Below are 17,700 nucleotides of genomic sequence, written 5' to 3' on the forward strand. Positions count from 1 at the left end.
GCGGCGAAGGGGGCGGGGCCAGCCCGTGCGCATGCGCGGGGCGGTGCGGGGGCCGCACGTGTCCCGGCGGCCCCGGTAGCGGCGGCGGCTTCGCCATGGGGAGAAAGTTGGATCCCACCCGCAAGGAGAAGCGCGGCCCCGGCCGCAAGGCCCGCAAGCAGCGAGGGGCCGAGGTGGAGCTGGCCCGCTTCCTGCCGCCAGGTGAGCCCGTCCCGGCGCGGCCTCTCGGTCCCCGCCGGTGCGGCCCTTGCTGACCGCCGCCTCTCTCCCCGCAGAGCCCGAGGCCGGCAGGAAGAAGCTCTCCAGTCACGGGAGGAGGAGGTGAGGGGGGTGGGTGGAAAGGGGGATGCGGGGGGGTAGAAACCCGGCCGGGACTGACCGCCGCTCCCCTTCCCCATCCAGGGCTGCGAAGAGGCGGCTGGCGGCGGGGAGGAGGCCGCCCCCGGGGGGCGGAGAGCGGGGCCCGGAGGGTGAGTCGGGGGGCTGGGGCAGGGGGAGGGAGGGGGGTTGCGGGGGAGGGGGCCGGGCAACACGGGGAGCGATCCCCATCCATCGGGTGCAGCCAGACAGGAGCTGGGACAGAACAGATCTCCCACTGACAGGCGCGTGGATAAATTCCCCCAGAAATCTTACGCATATTCTATCACTTTCCAAGGACTCATTTTAATGTTATTATGGGCTTCACAACAGCCAAATCTCTTGCCCATTTGTAGCTCTGGAGCCAGCTCTCCCCGACCTTGCGTGTGAGGCAGGGAAAGGCTGCGAGCAGGGACTGCAGGGGGAGAGACACCTGTTCAGCACAGATCACACCGAGCACAAGGCGCTCTCAGCTCTAGAGGACCTGGAGAAACATTACTGGAAAGAAAACGCGCTCTCAGAGGGACATTCTGAATGTCTTTCAAAGAGCACAATTGCTTAGATGAAACATTAGCTTAAATAGAAAACATTCCCCTGCTTGTAACAGTAACTGCTTCTTGTTTCACCGTCTCTTCAGGCACGCCTCCACCACCATCCATCCAGCTCAGGCCTCTTTTATGGCATCTCATTAATTTAACCATTTTTTTCCCCCTGGTTTCTGGCCTCAGCTGTACCAGGCAGCAGCACTGTCTGAAGATCGAACTTGTAAAATGCCTCTCCTGCACATATTTGAGCTGCTTCTGACTAAATGGTATTGCAGCAGGCTTGGTGGCTGAGGCTTCCCAGCTTGCTGTGTCGTGTCCTGTGCAGCCTCAGGAGCTGTCACAGTAGGAAGAATCATAGAATCATAGAATAGAATCATAGAATAACCAGGTTGGAAGAGACCCACTGGATCATCGAGTCCAACCATTCCTATCAAACACTAAACCATGCCCCTCAGCGCCTCGTCCACCCGTCCCTTAAACACCTCCAGGGAAGGTGACTCAACCAGCTCCCTGGGCAGCCTGTTCCAGTGCCCAGTGACCCTTTCTGTGAAGAATTTTTTCCTGATGTCCAGCCTAAATCTCCCCTGGCAGAGCTTGAGGCCATTCCCTCTTGTCCTGTCCCCCGTCACTTGGGAGAAGAGGCCAGCACCCTCCTCTCTACAACCTCCTTCCAGGTAGTTGTAGAGAGCAATGAGGTCTCCCCTCAGCCTCCTCTTCTCTAGGCTAAACAACCCTGGAAGAAGGAAGGATAGGTAATGATTTGGGAAGGAGGGTACTGTAATGCCACTACAAGGATATTGAGGCACTGGAGAATGTCCTCTGTTGGGTAATGGAGCTGGTGAAGGGTCTGGAGCATGGGGGTTATAAGGAGAGGCTGAGGGAAATGGCTGCAGGCTTAGGGAAGAGTAGCGGGAAAGCTGTCTGGCAGAAAAGGATCTTGGGGGGTGCAGATTGACAGCTGACTGAACATTCGCGAGGTGACCAAGAAGACCCAACAGCATCCTGGCTTATATCAGAAACAGTGCAGCCAGCAGGAGCATGGAAGTCATCCTGCCCCTGACATGGGACAGATGATGGATGCACTGGTGAGGCCGCATCTTGAATACTGCGTTCGATTTTGGACCCCTCACTACAAAGACATTGAGGTCCTGGAGCGTGTCCAGAGAAGGGCAACAAAGCTGGTGAAGGGCTTGGAGCACAAGTCTTACGAGGAGCTGCTGAAGGACCTGGGGTTTAGCCTGGAGAGGAGGAGGCTGAGGGGAGACCTTATCACTCTCTACAACTACCTGAAAGGAGGTTGTAATGAGGTGGGTGTTGGTCACTTCTCCCAGGTAACAAATGATAGGAGGAGAGGGAATAGCCTCAAGTTGCACCAGGAGAGGCTTAGATTGGATATTAGGGGAAAATTCTTCAGTGAAATGGTTCTCAGGCACTGGCAGAGGCTGCCCAGGGAGGTGGTTGAGTCCCCATCCCTGCAGGTGCTTAAGAGATGGGCAGGTGAGGTGCTTGGGTGTCTGGTTTAGTAGTGGACAGGTATGGTTGAACTCAGTAATCTCAAAGGTCTTTTCCAACCAAACAATTCTATGTCTCAGGGCAAATACCTTAAGGATTTTGTAGCTGTGTTTTTTCTTTGGTTATTTTAGTTAGGTCTCTAAAGTTTTGTTGGGGTGAGATGAGAATAGGCCCTTGCTTATGGATGAGAAAACTAACAATGAGAGAAAGCAGTCCTTTGGTCAGGGCAGCTCACTAGGATGAAGGCCTGGTTTGTACAACGACTGAAAAAACAGGGCAGCTGAGAATAATGCCTAACTTCTAACTTCTTACTCTGGCTGTAGTTAAAGAGCAGGTATCCCCACAGAAGGAGAAACCTGCTGTAAAGGTAGCAGGACAAACCCCTCGCCGCCAGTCTGGCTTCAGTGATGACAATTCAAAATGGTTGGCTCCGGCCAAAGACAAGAAAACCCCATCTAAAGGAAACAACATCGAGTTATCCAGTGATGGTGAGGTGGAAGAGGACAGATGGGAGATGGAGGAGGACGAAGATGGGAGCAGCGAGGAGATGGTAGATGATTATGGTGCCGCATCATCAGAGGAAGAAGAGGTAGGAGCTTTTTGCCCTTAGTTACGCAAGAAACACTTGACTTTGCTGGCTGAAAGGAGCCATCAAGCTTGGGGAAATGTTTGACTTTACTGGGGGGTCGATAATGAGGTGGCAGAGATCTTTCCCCTTCCCTTTACAAGAATAATTTCAAGTTTAGCAACTGATTCCAGCATACCATTCCGTGCTTTTGTTTGTTTTCTGTTTTAAACAGAGCAGATAGATTTCACAGATGTCAGGGAGTAAGGGGGTACCTGGGGATATTGTTTGATTAATATTTTGTCTCTGTTCAGTTGCTGCCTATAGAAAAAGCTGCCCTGAAGCAGAAGCCTGACAGGTGAGTATTTGAGAACACTGCCAGTCCTCAGTCTTTCGTGGTTAGACGAGGAGTCTGTATTGTTCGTTCTCTGTCCTTGCTGCCATCTGAGAAATGGTAGTTGTGAAGCGCCTGTGTGATGCTGTTCTTGTGTAAAAAATATACCCTGTTCTTTGTCCTTAGGGGAGGCCTCAGTGAAGATGACAGCGAAGAGGATGAGGAGGAGGAAGAAGCGGCAGAGGAAGCAAGAAGGCAGAAGATGGGACAGAAGGAAGAAGAGAGCCCAGATCTGCAGCTCAACCTGGATATAGATGAACAATTTAAACTGCCAACTAATGAACAGATTGAGAGAGAGGATATCCTTTTTTATTGGGAGTGTTGCTTAGCCAAACTGTTTTGTGCATGACAAGGTGTTTTTAGATGAGTTGACCCAGTAAATAGTGTACAATGCTGCACTTCTGTGCAGCACACTTAGGAAATCTGTTACAGGCTTGGAGCCTGCCCCAGTTTCCTTTCTCATCCTAAATGTGTGTGGATGTCTTATCACCCAATTCATTCCTCTCTACCCTGGTTTTCCTGGTGGATGTTTGTCTAACCCGTTCCTGGAGGGTCTGATGACAGCAATTCCAGCATCTGAAGTGTTTGTTCTTGGGCTTTGGTGATTTTATTTTTCTGTCCCCCGATACAATTTAATCCTTTCTCCTCTCTTTCTCCTTTGTACCCCTTCGTTGCCTTTGGGAAGCTTTTAGTCTCCTTTCGTGATGCAGGTAGTTTTCAGTACTGAAAGACTTTTTTTGCCATCTTCTTTTTCCCATTTTTTCTGTTTATCTAAAATAACAAAACCAATGCTTTTAAATACCTCATAGCTTCTGCCTGAAGAACCTTTTTTTTCTGGTTCCATCCTTTGATTCCCCTCTCTGCTACGCTCTGATGAAAGCGTACTCCAGCAAGGCCTTTCTGGTGTGGGTGTTGTTGAGGTGCAGGAGTCTCACATGACCATTTGTACATATAAAGAGCCTGTCTGTGAGTTTTTGTGGCTGTGCATGATTCCTTAATGGTCTTTCTACCTGCGGAGCCACCTGACCTGCACATCATTCACCAGCGCATCAAGGGCAACATGGAGGTGCTGCAGGACTTTGCGGTGAAGCGGGAAGAAGGACGCACGCGACAGGAGTACCTCGCATTGTTGCGCCGGGACATGGCTGCCTACTATTCCTACAGTGACTTCTTACTCATGAAGCTCATGGACATCTTCCCGCTCCCTGAGGTAGGATCCTGCTCTGTGCCTTCCTTTGCTGACTGATGAGGACTTTGCTGCCTCCTTGGGTCTTTGTTTTTATCTCTGTTCTCTGTCCCTTTCTTCATCCAGCTGATAAACTTCCTAGAAGCCAATGAGGTTCCCCGCCCTGTGACCATTCGCACCAACACACTCAAGACGCGGCGACGGGACCTGGCACAGGTGAGCAGAAACCAGTGGTTGTCTCCTGCGCTGCCTGTTGCACGGGATGGTGTCTCAGTCCTGACTCCTTTTCTTGCAGGCTCTAATCAACCGTGGTGTGAATCTTGACCCCCTGGGGAAGTGGTCGAAAACAGGGCTTGTTATTTATGACTCCTCTGTGCCAATTGGTGAGATTACGCTTCTGTTGTAGGGCTGAGCTGACTCACTTTTGAGTCCTTTTCTTTCACGTGTTGTCTTTTGTTCTGCCTTCCCCACCCAGGTGCTACCCCTGAGTACCTGGCTGGGCACTACATGTTGCAAGGAGCCTCCAGTCTCCTCCCTGTTATGGCTCTGGCTCCACAGGAGAATGAACGTATCCTGGATATGTGCTGTGCCCCGGGAGGCAAGACCAGCTACATAGGTACCACCCTGGAGCTTCATGTGGGAGGCTTGGGAGGGATGCTCTGTGCAGCGATGAGTCTCCACTGATCTATACAGAAAGTGGGAATGGAAAGGGACTGTGCTTGGGGGAAGGGAGGGAGGGGCTGTTCCTATGGTTGAAAGCATGAGAGGTTTTCAGCCCCTTACTATTGTGTTTTGCCCTCTGGCAGCTCAGCTTATGAAGAACACAGGTGTGATCTTGGCAAATGACAGCAATGCTGAGCGACTGCGTAGCGTGGTAGGGAACTTGCATCGCCTGGGAGTCACCAATACTGTAGTGAGTAACTGCGATGGACGCCAGTTCCCCAAGGTATGTTCCTGCCTGCTCTGAGGTGTCCTTACCACGCTTTGCTTACCTGGTGCTACCGTGCTGTCCCTTTACTAAAATGGTGTTCTCTGAAGCCACTTGTTAGAGGAGGGTGAGCAGAACTGTTGGGGAGTGTTGGTTTGGAGACAGGGGAGTGGACAGGGAGGAGCGAGGACTGCCTTCCCAGTCTTCTGGTTCCACTTCTAGTCTCGGTCTTGTTCCGAGGCCCACCTGTGAGTGTGACTCCAAGTGTTCCTCTCCCTGTAGGTGCTTGGTGGGTTCGACCGTGTCTTGCTTGATGCTCCTTGTAGTGGAACAGGCGTCATTTCCAAGGATCCTTCTGTCAAAACCAACAAGGTGAGCAATCAGTGAAGACACAAGGTGAGGACTATGATATGAGTCAGGGGAGGAGGGATTTTGGGGCAGTTTTGCTCTTGAGAGATGTTTGCAATAGGGAGGCTGATTTCCCTTCTCTTTCCTATTCTGTGTGTTGCATTAGATCTAGGGGGTTTTGATGTTAGTTCTGCAAAAGACTCTAGAATCTTGTACGTCTCCTGTTCCTTTGCTGCCATGTTATCCCTTCATCCACAGTAGAAGCCTGTCACGCTTCCCTGTGCCTCTACCATCCTAACCTATTTTGCAGGATGAGAAAGACATCCTGCGCTGTGCTCACCTGCAGAAGGAGCTGATTCTCAATGCTATAGATTCAGTCAATGCTGCCTCGGAGACAGGGGGCTACATTGTCTACTGCACTTGCTCTGTCATGGTGAGTCCCCTCCATGCTCTGCTGTGGTCATCTCCTGCTCAGGGGGCTAGGGAGCCTTGGATCCTAATGCTTAGTCTCTGGCAGGTGGAGGAGAATGAGTGGGTTGTAGACTACGCCCTGAAGAAACGCAACGTTCGTTTGGTGGACACAGGCTTGGACTTTGGCAAGGAAGGCTTCACCAGGTGTGTGTCAGTTCATAATCTGCGCAGGTGGCTGTTCCTTGGTGGCCAGGTTTGAGCAGAGGCATCCAATCACATCTCGCCCCACTTTCTCCTTCAGGTTCAAGGACCGTCGCTTCCACCCCTCCCTCAAGTCTACACGGCGTTTCTATCCCCACACACACAATATGGATGGGTTCTTCATTGCCAAGTTGAAGAAATTCTCTAATGCCATTCCCCAGGCACAGAAAGGTAACCTACCGGAGCTCTGCTAGCTGCACAGACCTGCCTTCACAGGCTCCTTCCCCTGTAGAAGCCACACAGATTGTTCCTACAGCACCTTTCTCTTGTTTCAGATGAAGAACCTGCTGCAGAAGCAGCAGCTCCATCCACTGTCCCCAGTACTGTTACGGAGCCGCAGGCAAAAAAGAAGAAACTTGAGGGATCAAAAGTTGACAAAGAGCAGAAACCACCCCAGCCTGCTTTGAAGAAGAGACGTACAGTGCAGGCACAGAGGAGACCCTTGAAGATTGTCCGGCCTTCTGCCAAAACGATGCGCCCTCAAGTCCCTGGCAGGAAGAAGCATAAAGTGAAACAGAACGGACAGTGAGAGGAACTACTTTTTGAGATGTTGGTTCCCTCCTTGGAGAGCAAAGGCCAGGGGCTCTGTGTGTACTACCTGATCTTCCCTGAGCACCTGGGACGGCTATAGCCCTATTTTCTCCCTCCCCTCCTCTGCATCAAGGACTGATGCACTGACCCATTAAAAGTTTTATACTCTTGCTCAGGTCTTGTCCTTTTCCCTCGATGACAGAATACAGAATTCTGCCACGTACCCTCACTCCTCTGCAACAGAAACTGTCCATCTGTCTTGTACTTCCATGTGATGCTTTGTCTCTTCTTATGCTCAGCTGCCTGGATGTTTGTGAAGAAGCAGTGGGAGCTGAAATCCTGGCTGCCTGGCTGGAGGCTGGATGGTGTGGTGCCTGTTAGCAGTATTTCATCAGGGCAGCCTCTTGGTTCTTGGCCTCCCGGACTGGAGATGGAATTGCTGCTGGTCCTGTACAATCACCTTTCTTTTTTGCCTTTTTGTTCCCCTGGTTGTGGTTGCTTTTCTTTGAGACATAACACGCAGTGGTCTAGACTGTTACTGTTTAAATGTCAGCCTGTGTTCCTTTCTCTTGTTGATGTGAGTTGATGTTCTTGCCTTTAGTTCTGCTCTCCAGTGAATAAGTTTTTCTAGCAACAGCTCATCAATAACTCTTTTTCCAAGTGCACTCTCCAGCTTCTGTTCCACCACAGTGTGCGTGGAGTTGAGTGTGTAACAGACACAAGGCCTAACTCACGTTTCTATAGTTGTCTTGCTAGCTCTGCTCACACGAGGCTTTGCCTTGGCTTATTTTCCTTGCCAAGCTTTGGGTTTATGGGAGAATTTGATGTGCTATTCCAGTATTTGTTGTTAAGGACAGGGGAATGCAACAGGCTGTAGATCTAGGGTCTGCTGCATCTGACCCCAGTTTTAGCGGCGAGGCTGAGTGTGAGCTCCAGAAACTCCATCAGACACATCTGCACACACTATAGATGCAACTGGATTAGCAGAAACCAGAGAAAAGTGCTGTGGTGGGTGCTCAGGAAAACACAAATGGCACTTGCAAAACATGAACAGCAAAAAAGTCCTAATCCTGCTCTTCCTGGTCCATCAAACCTATGGACTGTGTGCACGTGCTTTCATGGATTGCTCGTAGCTAGTCCTCAGATTTGAGGTCTGTCTGATATCTGGCTCTTGGACCTCTTATCTGCCTTAAGGGCGGGTCCACACATGCAGAGGAAACGGCTAGGATTAGTTTAATATGAGGTCAGGACAGATGGTGGTAATCGGGTGCAGGGCTCAGCCAGACGGGCACGATGACTAACAGCCACTCTCTGACGGGTCCCTTCTATTCCTCCTTTCCATTCCATATGCTCACTTCCTGATCTGGCTTGATGCCTTCCTTCCTCTAAGTATCCCATAGTGAGTTTTGCTTCCATAATCTTCCTTAAAACATCGCGTGATGAACTTTACGCAGTCCCATAATTCCCCTCAAACATCCCATAATAAAGTTGCTCTTTCCCACAAAGCCCACAACGCTGCTTTCTTATCAGTTGTAAGGGTTTTGGCTGAAGATCTTCAAGGTTGCACTTGAGTCGTTCCTGTAGTGGTTCAATCTGTCAGTGTCTCAGGAGTCCTGGTCTTCGTTACAGCCTCTCTTATCTTCTCATTTTTAGGTATTTGTGTGTTTAGTCTATTACCTCTCTTCTGGAGAGCTGACTTTGTCTTTTTGTGTTGAGTAGCCATTAATCAAATACCCCTATTCTTGAAAATGCTTTCGCCCCCACACCCCGTGCTTCCTGGTGAATTGGGGCAGGAGGAACCTCTGAATGCGTCCATCTCACTCCAGGCTTGTGTGGTGAGGTCTCAGGATCGCCTGACATACAGGATCAGAGAGAAGTTTTCCAGGATCTCTCAGAAAAACTAAACTAAATATTATTACCTCCCTGTATCAAATGACAGTCCATTTACTTCAATATTGTGTTTCTAGTGCCCTCCATCTGAACAGGGATGCAAAACCAGAAACCTTCAGAGGAGGAGAAGTGCATCCAAATTTATGGAATGGTTTCAGTGGGAGGAACAGCTAGAGCCTCTTAAAGCTTGGAAAAAAGAGCCCGTGGGAAAGGAGTGATATAATGATGTGTAAAATCATGAGTGACGTGGAGAAGGCGGATAGGGAACAACTGCTCACTGTTTTCCAGTAAGCAAAACAAACCCCCTTAGACCCATCAAACGCACCAAGGTTTTAAGTAGCCATGAAACTCCTTTCTGCCGGGTACAGTGGATGCTGAAGCTTGTGCAGGCTGAAAATCCAGCTGTGTGCACAAGGGACAATTTTATTTTTTTTTGTGAGGGCTGGTAAACACAACTGGCTCAGAAGATCCATGAGTTGTGAACTGCTGGAGGCTGGAGAGTGTTGTGAGGAGGGATTGTTGGGATCCCAGTGCAACCATCTGGTTTCTAGTGGATCTCCAAATTATGTCAGCCCCCTCTGAAAAGTGGGAATAGATGCTGTTTTAACCACGTTAATAAAATTTCTCTCTCTTACCAAGCATCGTTCCACTGGCTTTGCTCGCCTGAAGACCTTTTGTTGTAGTTGGGGAGAGACAGTGGAAACTTTCGGCTCTCTTTGGTGGTTTGCTTCCCCTCTGCTCTTCATTTCAGCCATTGCGGTTATCACTGCTCAGGGAGAGAATGTTGAGCCTGGCATGGAAACGTTGCCCTTGAGCTGCAGATGCAGCACTGGGGGTACAGCAATGGGGGATGAATGTTGGTGGCTTCCCTCTCTGTTCTGGTAGGAGGCTGCTGATCACACTAGACTTGTGTTTGCAGCCACCTTCTTACTCTGGGAATCTTTTGTTACCTGAAAGCTGAGACTTTTGGAAAATATGACTACTTGATAGGAATGGTTGGACTCGATGATCCGGTGGGTCTCTTCCATCCTGGTTATTCTATGATTCTATGATCTTTCGGTACCTTCCTTTAATGTATTTGAATATCTGGGAGCTGCTGGTAAAGTGTCTCGTAAGAGCTGAGGTAGAGCAAAGCAAGAGCTGAAGCAAAGGCGAAGTTGAAAGCAGGTCCGAGGAGTAAAAAAAATGCTGTCATAAATTAAAAGCCATCTGAGGGAAGTCAGTGTAATGTGTTGTGATATCTGCTCCGCATTTAATCACTCAGAGAGAAAAAATGGGTGAGCTGTTCTGTAATAAGAGTTGCCATGTGCTGTAAAGTTACTGAGGCTAAACAAGGTCAGAAGCGTGCAAAACAAAGCTGGTGTGTAGAAGGTTCTGTGTTAGTGACTGCCAGCACAGTGGGAAAAATATCATGCATGTTGTAAGATCTTGAATTCGGTGGGGATTCTTCAAAGCCTTCTCGCCAAACGGAGAGGAATGAGGCTATCGGAGAAGCCTCATCAGGGTACAATGAAGGTTGCTGGCTGACAGCTCCTCCCTGCCAGGCTCTGGGATGCTGTCAGCTCATCTCTGCAAAGCCAGAGGGAGAGCTAATGTGCTGCGCTGCTGTACCCTTGGTGTGGCGGAGGAAGGAAACCAAAGACTTCTGGGGACAATAGGGCAGAATGGAAAGAGGAGAGATTCCAGTAGCAATGCGGGTTGGTCACTAACTCCAGTGATGTCATATGCTGTAATGTCTGTTCTGTGCTGGGTAGGCAGCCTGCGGTTGCATCGTCTTGTGTCAGGCTGTATCCAGAGGAACGGAATGAAACCCTGCACTGCACCTTTCAGGGATTTGGTGTAAAAAGCACATGCTCTGTTGCACATAAACCTACAGATACATACACTTTGTAGGGCCTGGCTCCACAAACGACCGGTCTTGCATCAGTAGGTTTTGCTCCTCTAAGCTGTCCATCCCAGCTAGGGAGGGTGCGGAGAGGCCCTGAAGAGGAGTCTGCAAATCCCACCTGCCTGATGTGGTCACTGGGGAATCACTGAGACTGATATAAGGGTCCCTGGCTCTTGGTTGTAGTACCTGGATCTGCCTTCACATGCAGGATCTGGCCACAGAACTCCCTGCTGGACTGGTATTTTGGTTTGTTTGTTTTTTTAAAAGAAAATCCATTCCCTCCTTTGCTGTTAGAGATTTCTGTGTGTTGGTTAGTGCAGGAGTTCTCACCCAGCTTCTCTTGGCAGCTGCTCCTCTGTGCCAATTTCTCCCTGTTCGCACCCAAGTTTAGGCAGCTAACTCTGGGCCACCAGCTTTGCTAGGCAGCAGGGTGCCCCAAAGTTGTGTGTTCATTGCAGCACCTGATTGTGGATAGAAGCAATTTTAGGGGTCATTTTTAGTGAAGAAAACTGTGGAAGTGGGAAGACTTGGAGGGTTTATACTGAAATGTTGGAGCAGTGTGGTGCGAGGGAGGGAGAGGGGAGGTGGGGTACACACAGAGCAATATAACCTGTGCTGTGGAGCTGATTTGAACAGGTTCCATCTATGAAGCACCTTTGCAAGGAGGGTGCATTTGCTAGTAAGAGGTTCTGTGATCTGGGAGAAGTGGAACATCTCGAACTGGCAATGGCTGTTAAAGCTAGGCAAATTCAAATGAGAGGGGTGACAAGGTGTGTGATTTAATAGGTGGTTAGCCACCAGGGAAATCTTCCCTGATTTGCCTGTGAAGAATCATAGAGTGTCCTGAGTTGGAACGGACCCACAAGGATGATTGAATCCAACTCCTGTCCCTGCACAGGACAACCCCAACATTCACACCATGTCTCTGAGGTTGTTGGTCCAAATGCTTCTGGAACGTAGTCAGGCTGGGCACGGTGACAGCTTCCCTGGGGAGCTGTTCCAGTGCTCCACCACCCTCTAGGTGAACTTCTTCCTAATATCCAACCTAAGCCTCCCCTAGCAGATCTTCCTGCCATTCCCTCAGTCACCAGAGAGATCAGTGCCTGTTCCTCCTCCTCCCCTTGTGAGGAAGCTGTAGACTGCAATGAGGTCTTTCCTCAGCCTACTCTTCTTCAGGCTGAACAGGCCAAGTGACTTCAGCCACTCCTTATGCAGTTTTCCTCCAAAACCTTCACAAAGTTTGTGGCCTCCTCTGGGCACTCTCCAGTAGCTTTTGACCCTTTATACTGTGGCACCCAAAAACTGCACCCAGTACTCAAGAAAGGGCCACACCAGTGCAGAGTAGAGCGGGACAACCCCCTCCCTTGACCGACTGGCAATGCAGTGCTTGATGCACCCCAGGACACGTTTGGCCCTCTTGGCTGCCAGGGCATTGCTGACTGAAGCTCAACTTGTTCAACCAGAACCCCCAGATCCCTTTCCATGGGGCTGCTCTCCAGCCTTACGCTCCCAGGTCTCTGTAAATCTCTCTTTACCTCTCCTCAATCTCTTTTTACCGCTCCGTCAGCACCTAGAGACACAGACCTACACAAATACCTGAGTGGAACTACAGGAATTTGGACTATGTTTTTTTGCACGGGGTCAGAAAATGCAATGCTTCTTTCTCAGCCTTAAAAATCATAGAATCATAAGTTTGGGTTAAAGATCATCCAGTTCCAACCCTCCTGCCATGGGCAAGGACACCTCCCACTGGATCAGGCTGCCCAAAGCCCCATCCAACCTGGCCTTGAACACCTCCAGGGATGGGGCAGCCACAGCTTCCCTGGGAAACCTGTGCCAGTGCCTCACCACCCTCATCGTTAAGAAATTCCTCCTCATGTCTAGTCTAAATCTACCCTTCTCCAGTTTATACCCATTGTCCCTTGCCCTGTCACTACAAACTTTGTGAACAGTCCCTCCCCAGCTTTCCTGTAGCCCCTTCAGGTACTGAAAGGTTGCTATAAGGTCTCCTCAGAACCTTCTCTTCTCCAGGCTGAACAACCCCAACTCTCTCAGCCTGTCCTCATATGGGATGCAAGATAAATATCAGCATGTTTGTGAATAAGCGTCTCGTTTTACGTTGGCTATTGGTACAGTTTTAAGAGCTGCAGTGACACGTAGTGAGCAGCTCTGCGTGTCAGCAGGTGGGTCCAGCAGTGCCACTGCTGCGCCTGGGCTGATGAACTCAGGGCAGGAGCTGCTGGAGGGTCTGGAGAAGTGCCAGGGTTTTGGTGAACCAAGAAGGGAAGGTGAGGAAGAGAAGCTGAGGCTCAGTGGAGGGGTATTGTGGTCCCCTGGGCAGCAGAATTGTCTCTAGGCTTTGGGCTTCCTTGAGAGTAATTAGAAGAGATTCACCCTTCGCCCCAGCCATCTTCTGTGTCAGGAAGGTAACCTTTATCCCAGCAAGTATGCTGAGCAAGGGAAGCTAGGAAAAAAAGGAGACTCCACATTGCTCTTTCCTCTCCAGGCGACACTAGTAGTGTTACTGGGAAGAGACGCTGGAGGTCTGTAGCCCAGCACCTGCTGTAAGCAGGACTGTCCTGGCACTAGGTCACATCGCTGTGAGTTTGTGTAGCTGAGCCCTGAGAGCCACCAAGGATGGAGAACCAAACACGTGCTCCTGTGTTGCAGTGGCCTCCCAGTGAAAAAGCTTTTCCTGATGGATGGTGATGCCTTCCTCCACTGGCACTGCATTAATCACCTTCGCTTGCCAGGTTTCCCCAGCAGGACAGAATCAGGCCAAGCAGAACTTTGGAAAAGTGCTTGCTCCATGGTTTGTGGTGTTGCTCTTGCCTGTGCTGCTTGCTGTCTGCATGTAGCATTGGATCATCCTGTTGCCTGACCCTTCTCACCTGGCTGTGACAGGAAAGGACTGCAAACAGCCTGGCAGCTGCTTTTAGCTGTAGGGGCTAAAATCTGGGGTATGCAAAGGGGCAAGGATAGAATGCTTTGGGTTGGAAGGGACCTTTATAGGTCATCCAGTCCAACCCCCCTTACAGGAGCCAGGACATCTTTAACCAGATCAGGTTGCTCAGAGCCCCATCCAACCTGACCTTGAAGGTTTCCAGGAATGGGGACTCCGCTGCCTCCCTGGGCGACCTGTTCCAGTGTTTCACTACCCTCGCTGTAATAATATTTCTTCTTTACACCCAGTCTAAATCCACTCTCCCAGTTCCCCCTTGTCCAGTCCCTGTACTCACTGATACAAAGCTCCCCAGATTTCCTGTAGGTCCTTCAGGTACTGGAAGGTCACTATAAGGTCTCCCTGAAGCCTTCTCTTTTCCAGGCTGGACAAGCCCAACTCTCTCAGCCTGTCTGTGTAGGAGGGGTGAGGATGCTGGCAGGAAACATGGGTGGCTGCGCGTGGAGACAGGCTGCAGGAGGGTGGGGAGGGTGGTGGGTAAAGGAACACGGAAGCAGGCAGGAGGGAGTCAGGGATGGTTTCCAGGGCACGTGCTGGGTGGTGTCCATGCTGTGGATTCAAAACCAGCTCTTTGGGATTTCTCTTGTCCGTCTGTCCTTCCCTTTCCCTGTCTGTTTATTTGGTGGTATTGCTGCTGGGTGCGTGGCTCCCTACAAGCTGCTGTTGCACTGAGGGGCTTTGGAAGGCTGAGATCCCCTGTGCCCATCCATAAGGAAAGCCTTCCTGCTTTCCTCTCCCTTGACAAAAGCCCTGCTTGCCGTGGCTCTCTGGTCACAGGCAAAGCAAGAAGTAAAAAGGAGGCGACAGAAGAGGGATGAAAGCTCACTTCATTTCCCACCCTAAGCACATACGGGAGGGACTGAAATCCGGTTATGACTTCTGGCAGTCATGGGTGTGCCAGGGAGGATGCAGCCAGATTACTGATGGGAGACAAAGCATTATAAACGCAAATGGAGGCTGCTGTGGGAAGCCCAGCAGGACAGGGGAGACAGGCAGGTCATGGGACAGAACTGATGCTGGACCCAGCAAGGCAGCAGAGGGGCACAAATTAGATTCAATCTGCTCCCAGGTGAGAAAAGCAGAAGAAGGGCTGGGGGAGAAGCAGCAGGGAAAATAGGCAGGCTCCCAGTCAAGACTAGCAAAGCTAGCCATCCCCTGTGTGTCCAGGAAGCTTCTGGAAGTGTGCACGGAGGCATCCCCCAGATCCCAACAGAACCCAGCTGCCACAGAGCCCAATGCAGTGCAGTGCTGAGCATCTCCTTTAATTCAAACCCATGCTCGCTCAGCCCCCGCTGCTGGCGCAGCTGGGATCTCAGAGGCCGATTTGCACAAGTGCCACGCTTGGCTGCATGGTGGGAATGGGCCATGAACACACACAGCAAGGTAAATGCAAGTGTGTTACCACCGTAAATGTTTATGGATTGATCGATTTGTGCAGGCTCATCCCAACAGATAATGGGGTGAGGGACCACGCCGGTGCTTTTTGCAACCTTGACCTGGGGTTAGGATTGGGAGGTGGGGGAAGAGACTGTCGGGGAAGAGACTGTAGGAAAAGATCTAAAGAACACTAAAATAGGGGGCAGGAAACAGGACCTGAGGCCACTTCGTGAACAGCAAAGGAGAGAGCCAGTCGCAAAGCAATCATAGAATCATAGAATGGTTTGGGTTGGAAGGGACCTTAAAGATCATCCAGTTCCAACCCCCCTGCCATGAGCAGGGACACCTCCCACTGGATCAGGTTGCTCAAAGCCTCGTCCAACCTGGCCTTGAACACTTCCAGGGATGGGGCAGACACAGCTTCTTGGGGCAACCTGTGCCAGCACCTCACCACCTTCACAGGAAAACATCTCTTCCTAATACCTAATCTAAATCTCCCCTCTTTCATCTTAAAATAATTCCCCCTCCCCCTCCCCCTGCACTCCCTGATACAGAGCCCCTCCCCAGATTTCCTGTAGCCCCTTTCAGTACTGGAAAGCTGCTGTAAGATCTCCCTGGAGCCTTCTCTTCTCCAGGCTGAACAACCCCAACTCTCTCAGCCTGTCCTCGTATGGGAGGTGCTCCAGCCCTCTGAACATCTTCATGGCCTATTCTGGACTTGTTCTAACAGATCCGTGTCCTTCCTGAGGCACAATATTTGAGAGGCTGGCTGCTTTCACACAACCTCTTCTGTCACTGGCTCACCAGTGTCTGGTGGCAGCTCTGCATAGTTGGGCTGCTGATGGAGCAGGGGCAGGGCTGCCTTTGGAGGGGAGATCGAGTGAGGATAACCAGAGAGGCTTCAGGATGCAGAGGGAAAGTTATGCCAATTTTAGGTAGGAGGCAGCACTAGGGAAAGCACTAAAGGTTGCACAATAATAATAATTTTTAAAATGAAAGCACAGGCACACTGGGTTGGCACTGGGTTGCTGAGATGACACCAAATTGGGCAGAAGTGTCGATCTGCTTGAGAGCAAGAAGGCTCTGCAGGGGGAGCAGGGCAGGCTGGATGGGTGGGCTGAGGTCAATTGTATGAGTTTCAGCAAGGTCAGGTGCTGGGTTTTGCATTTTGGTCACAACAACCCCAAAAAATGCTCCATGTTTGGGGAAGGAAGAGTTGCTGGAAAGCTGCCAGGAGAAGGACCTGAGGGTACTGGTCAACAGTCAGCCGAACATGAGCCATCAGTGTGCCCAGATGATCAAGGCCAACAGCATCCTGGCTTGTATCAGAAATGGTGTGGCCAGCAGGACCAGGGAGGTGATTTTGCCCTGGTACTCAGCCCCGGTGAGGCTGCATGTCAAACCCTGTGTTCAGTTTTGGGTTCCTCACTGCAAGAAAGACATTGAGGTGCTGGAGCGCGTCCAGAGAAGGTGAAGGTTCTGGAGCACACATCTTTATGAGGAGCGGCTGAGGGAACTGGGGTTGTTTAGCCTGGAGGAGAGAAGGCTGACGAGAGACCTCATTGCTCTCTACAGCTGCCTGAAAGGAGGTTGTGGTGAGGTGGGTGCTGGTCTCATCTACCAAGTGATAAGATGAAAGGAAATGGCCTCAAGTTGCACCAGGGGAGGTTCAGATTGGACATCAGGAAAATCTTCTTTACTGACAGAGGGGGGAAGCGCTGGCAGAGGCGGGGACCCGATTGGGGCCGGCTCCCCCAGCATCCCCCCATCCCGCATCCCTCCCCGAGCTCCGCATCCTGCATCCCACTCCGCCGGAGACCGGATTGGCCCCGGCTCCCCCCAGCTCCTCCCCGCTCCCTGTCGCATCCCCTCCCCTCCAGGGACCCGATTGGCGCCGTCTCCCCCCCGGTTCACCCCATCCCGCATCCCTCCCTCGGCTCCTCCGCGCTCCGCATCCCGCATCCTGCACCCAGTTCCCTCCGGGAACCCGATTGGAGGAGGCTCCCCCCAGCATCCTCCCACCCCGCATCCCTCCCCTAGCTCCGTTTCCCGCATCCCACATCCGACATCCCATCCCCGCTGGGGACCGGATTGGTGCTGGCGACCCTCAGCATCCATCCCATAGCTCCGCATCCCGCATCCCACCCCTCCGGGGACTCGATTGGAGCCAGCTCCCCCACTATCCCCCCACCCCGCATCCCTCCCCTAGCTCCGCATCCCCAATCCCCCCACACCCGATTGGACCCGGCTCCCCTCCACCCCGCACCCCTCCCGCGTCTCCCCCGAGCTCCGCATCCCGCATCCCACCCCTCGGGGGACCCGAGCGGCCCCGGCTCCCCCAGCCCCTCTCCGCTCCCCATCGCATCCCGATCCCGCCCCCTCCTCTGACCCGATTCGCGCCGTCTCCCCCCACCCCGCATCCCTCCCCCGGCTCCCCGGATTGGTCCCGTCTCCCCGCGGCTCCTCCCCGCCGCCCACCCCGCATCCCGCTCGCTGCTCCTCCCACCTCCGCATCCCGCACCCCCCCCCCCGCCCCCCGCCCCGT

At 51.7% G+C, this 17,700-nt stretch overlaps 1 protein-coding gene across 1 annotated transcript; it reads left to right on the forward strand.

Annotated features, from left to right (window-relative positions):
• Window positions 1-54: 54 nt before the first annotated feature.
• Window positions 55-7,209, forward strand: NOP2 (NOP2 nucleolar protein). Its single transcript, XM_069865602.1, has 16 exons — window positions 55-201; window positions 276-321; window positions 403-470; window positions 2,738-3,003; window positions 3,294-3,337; window positions 3,500-3,672; window positions 4,384-4,583; window positions 4,686-4,775; window positions 4,855-4,942; window positions 5,035-5,175; window positions 5,366-5,505; window positions 5,770-5,859; window positions 6,146-6,268; window positions 6,353-6,450; window positions 6,548-6,678; window positions 6,783-7,209. Exons 1-16 carry the CDS (start codon window positions 96-98, stop codon window positions 7,034-7,036), a joined length of 2,058 nt encoding a protein of 685 aa, XP_069721703.1. The 5' UTR covers window positions 55-95; the 3' UTR covers window positions 7,037-7,209.
• The last annotated feature ends 10,491 nt before the right edge of the window (window positions 7,210-17,700 follow it).

Source organism: Phaenicophaeus curvirostris, chromosome 1 (genome assembly GCF_032191515.1).
Source record: "Phaenicophaeus curvirostris isolate KB17595 chromosome 1, BPBGC_Pcur_1.0, whole genome shotgun sequence".
NCBI classification, from domain to species: Eukaryota; Metazoa; Chordata; class Aves; order Cuculiformes; family Cuculidae; genus Phaenicophaeus; species Phaenicophaeus curvirostris.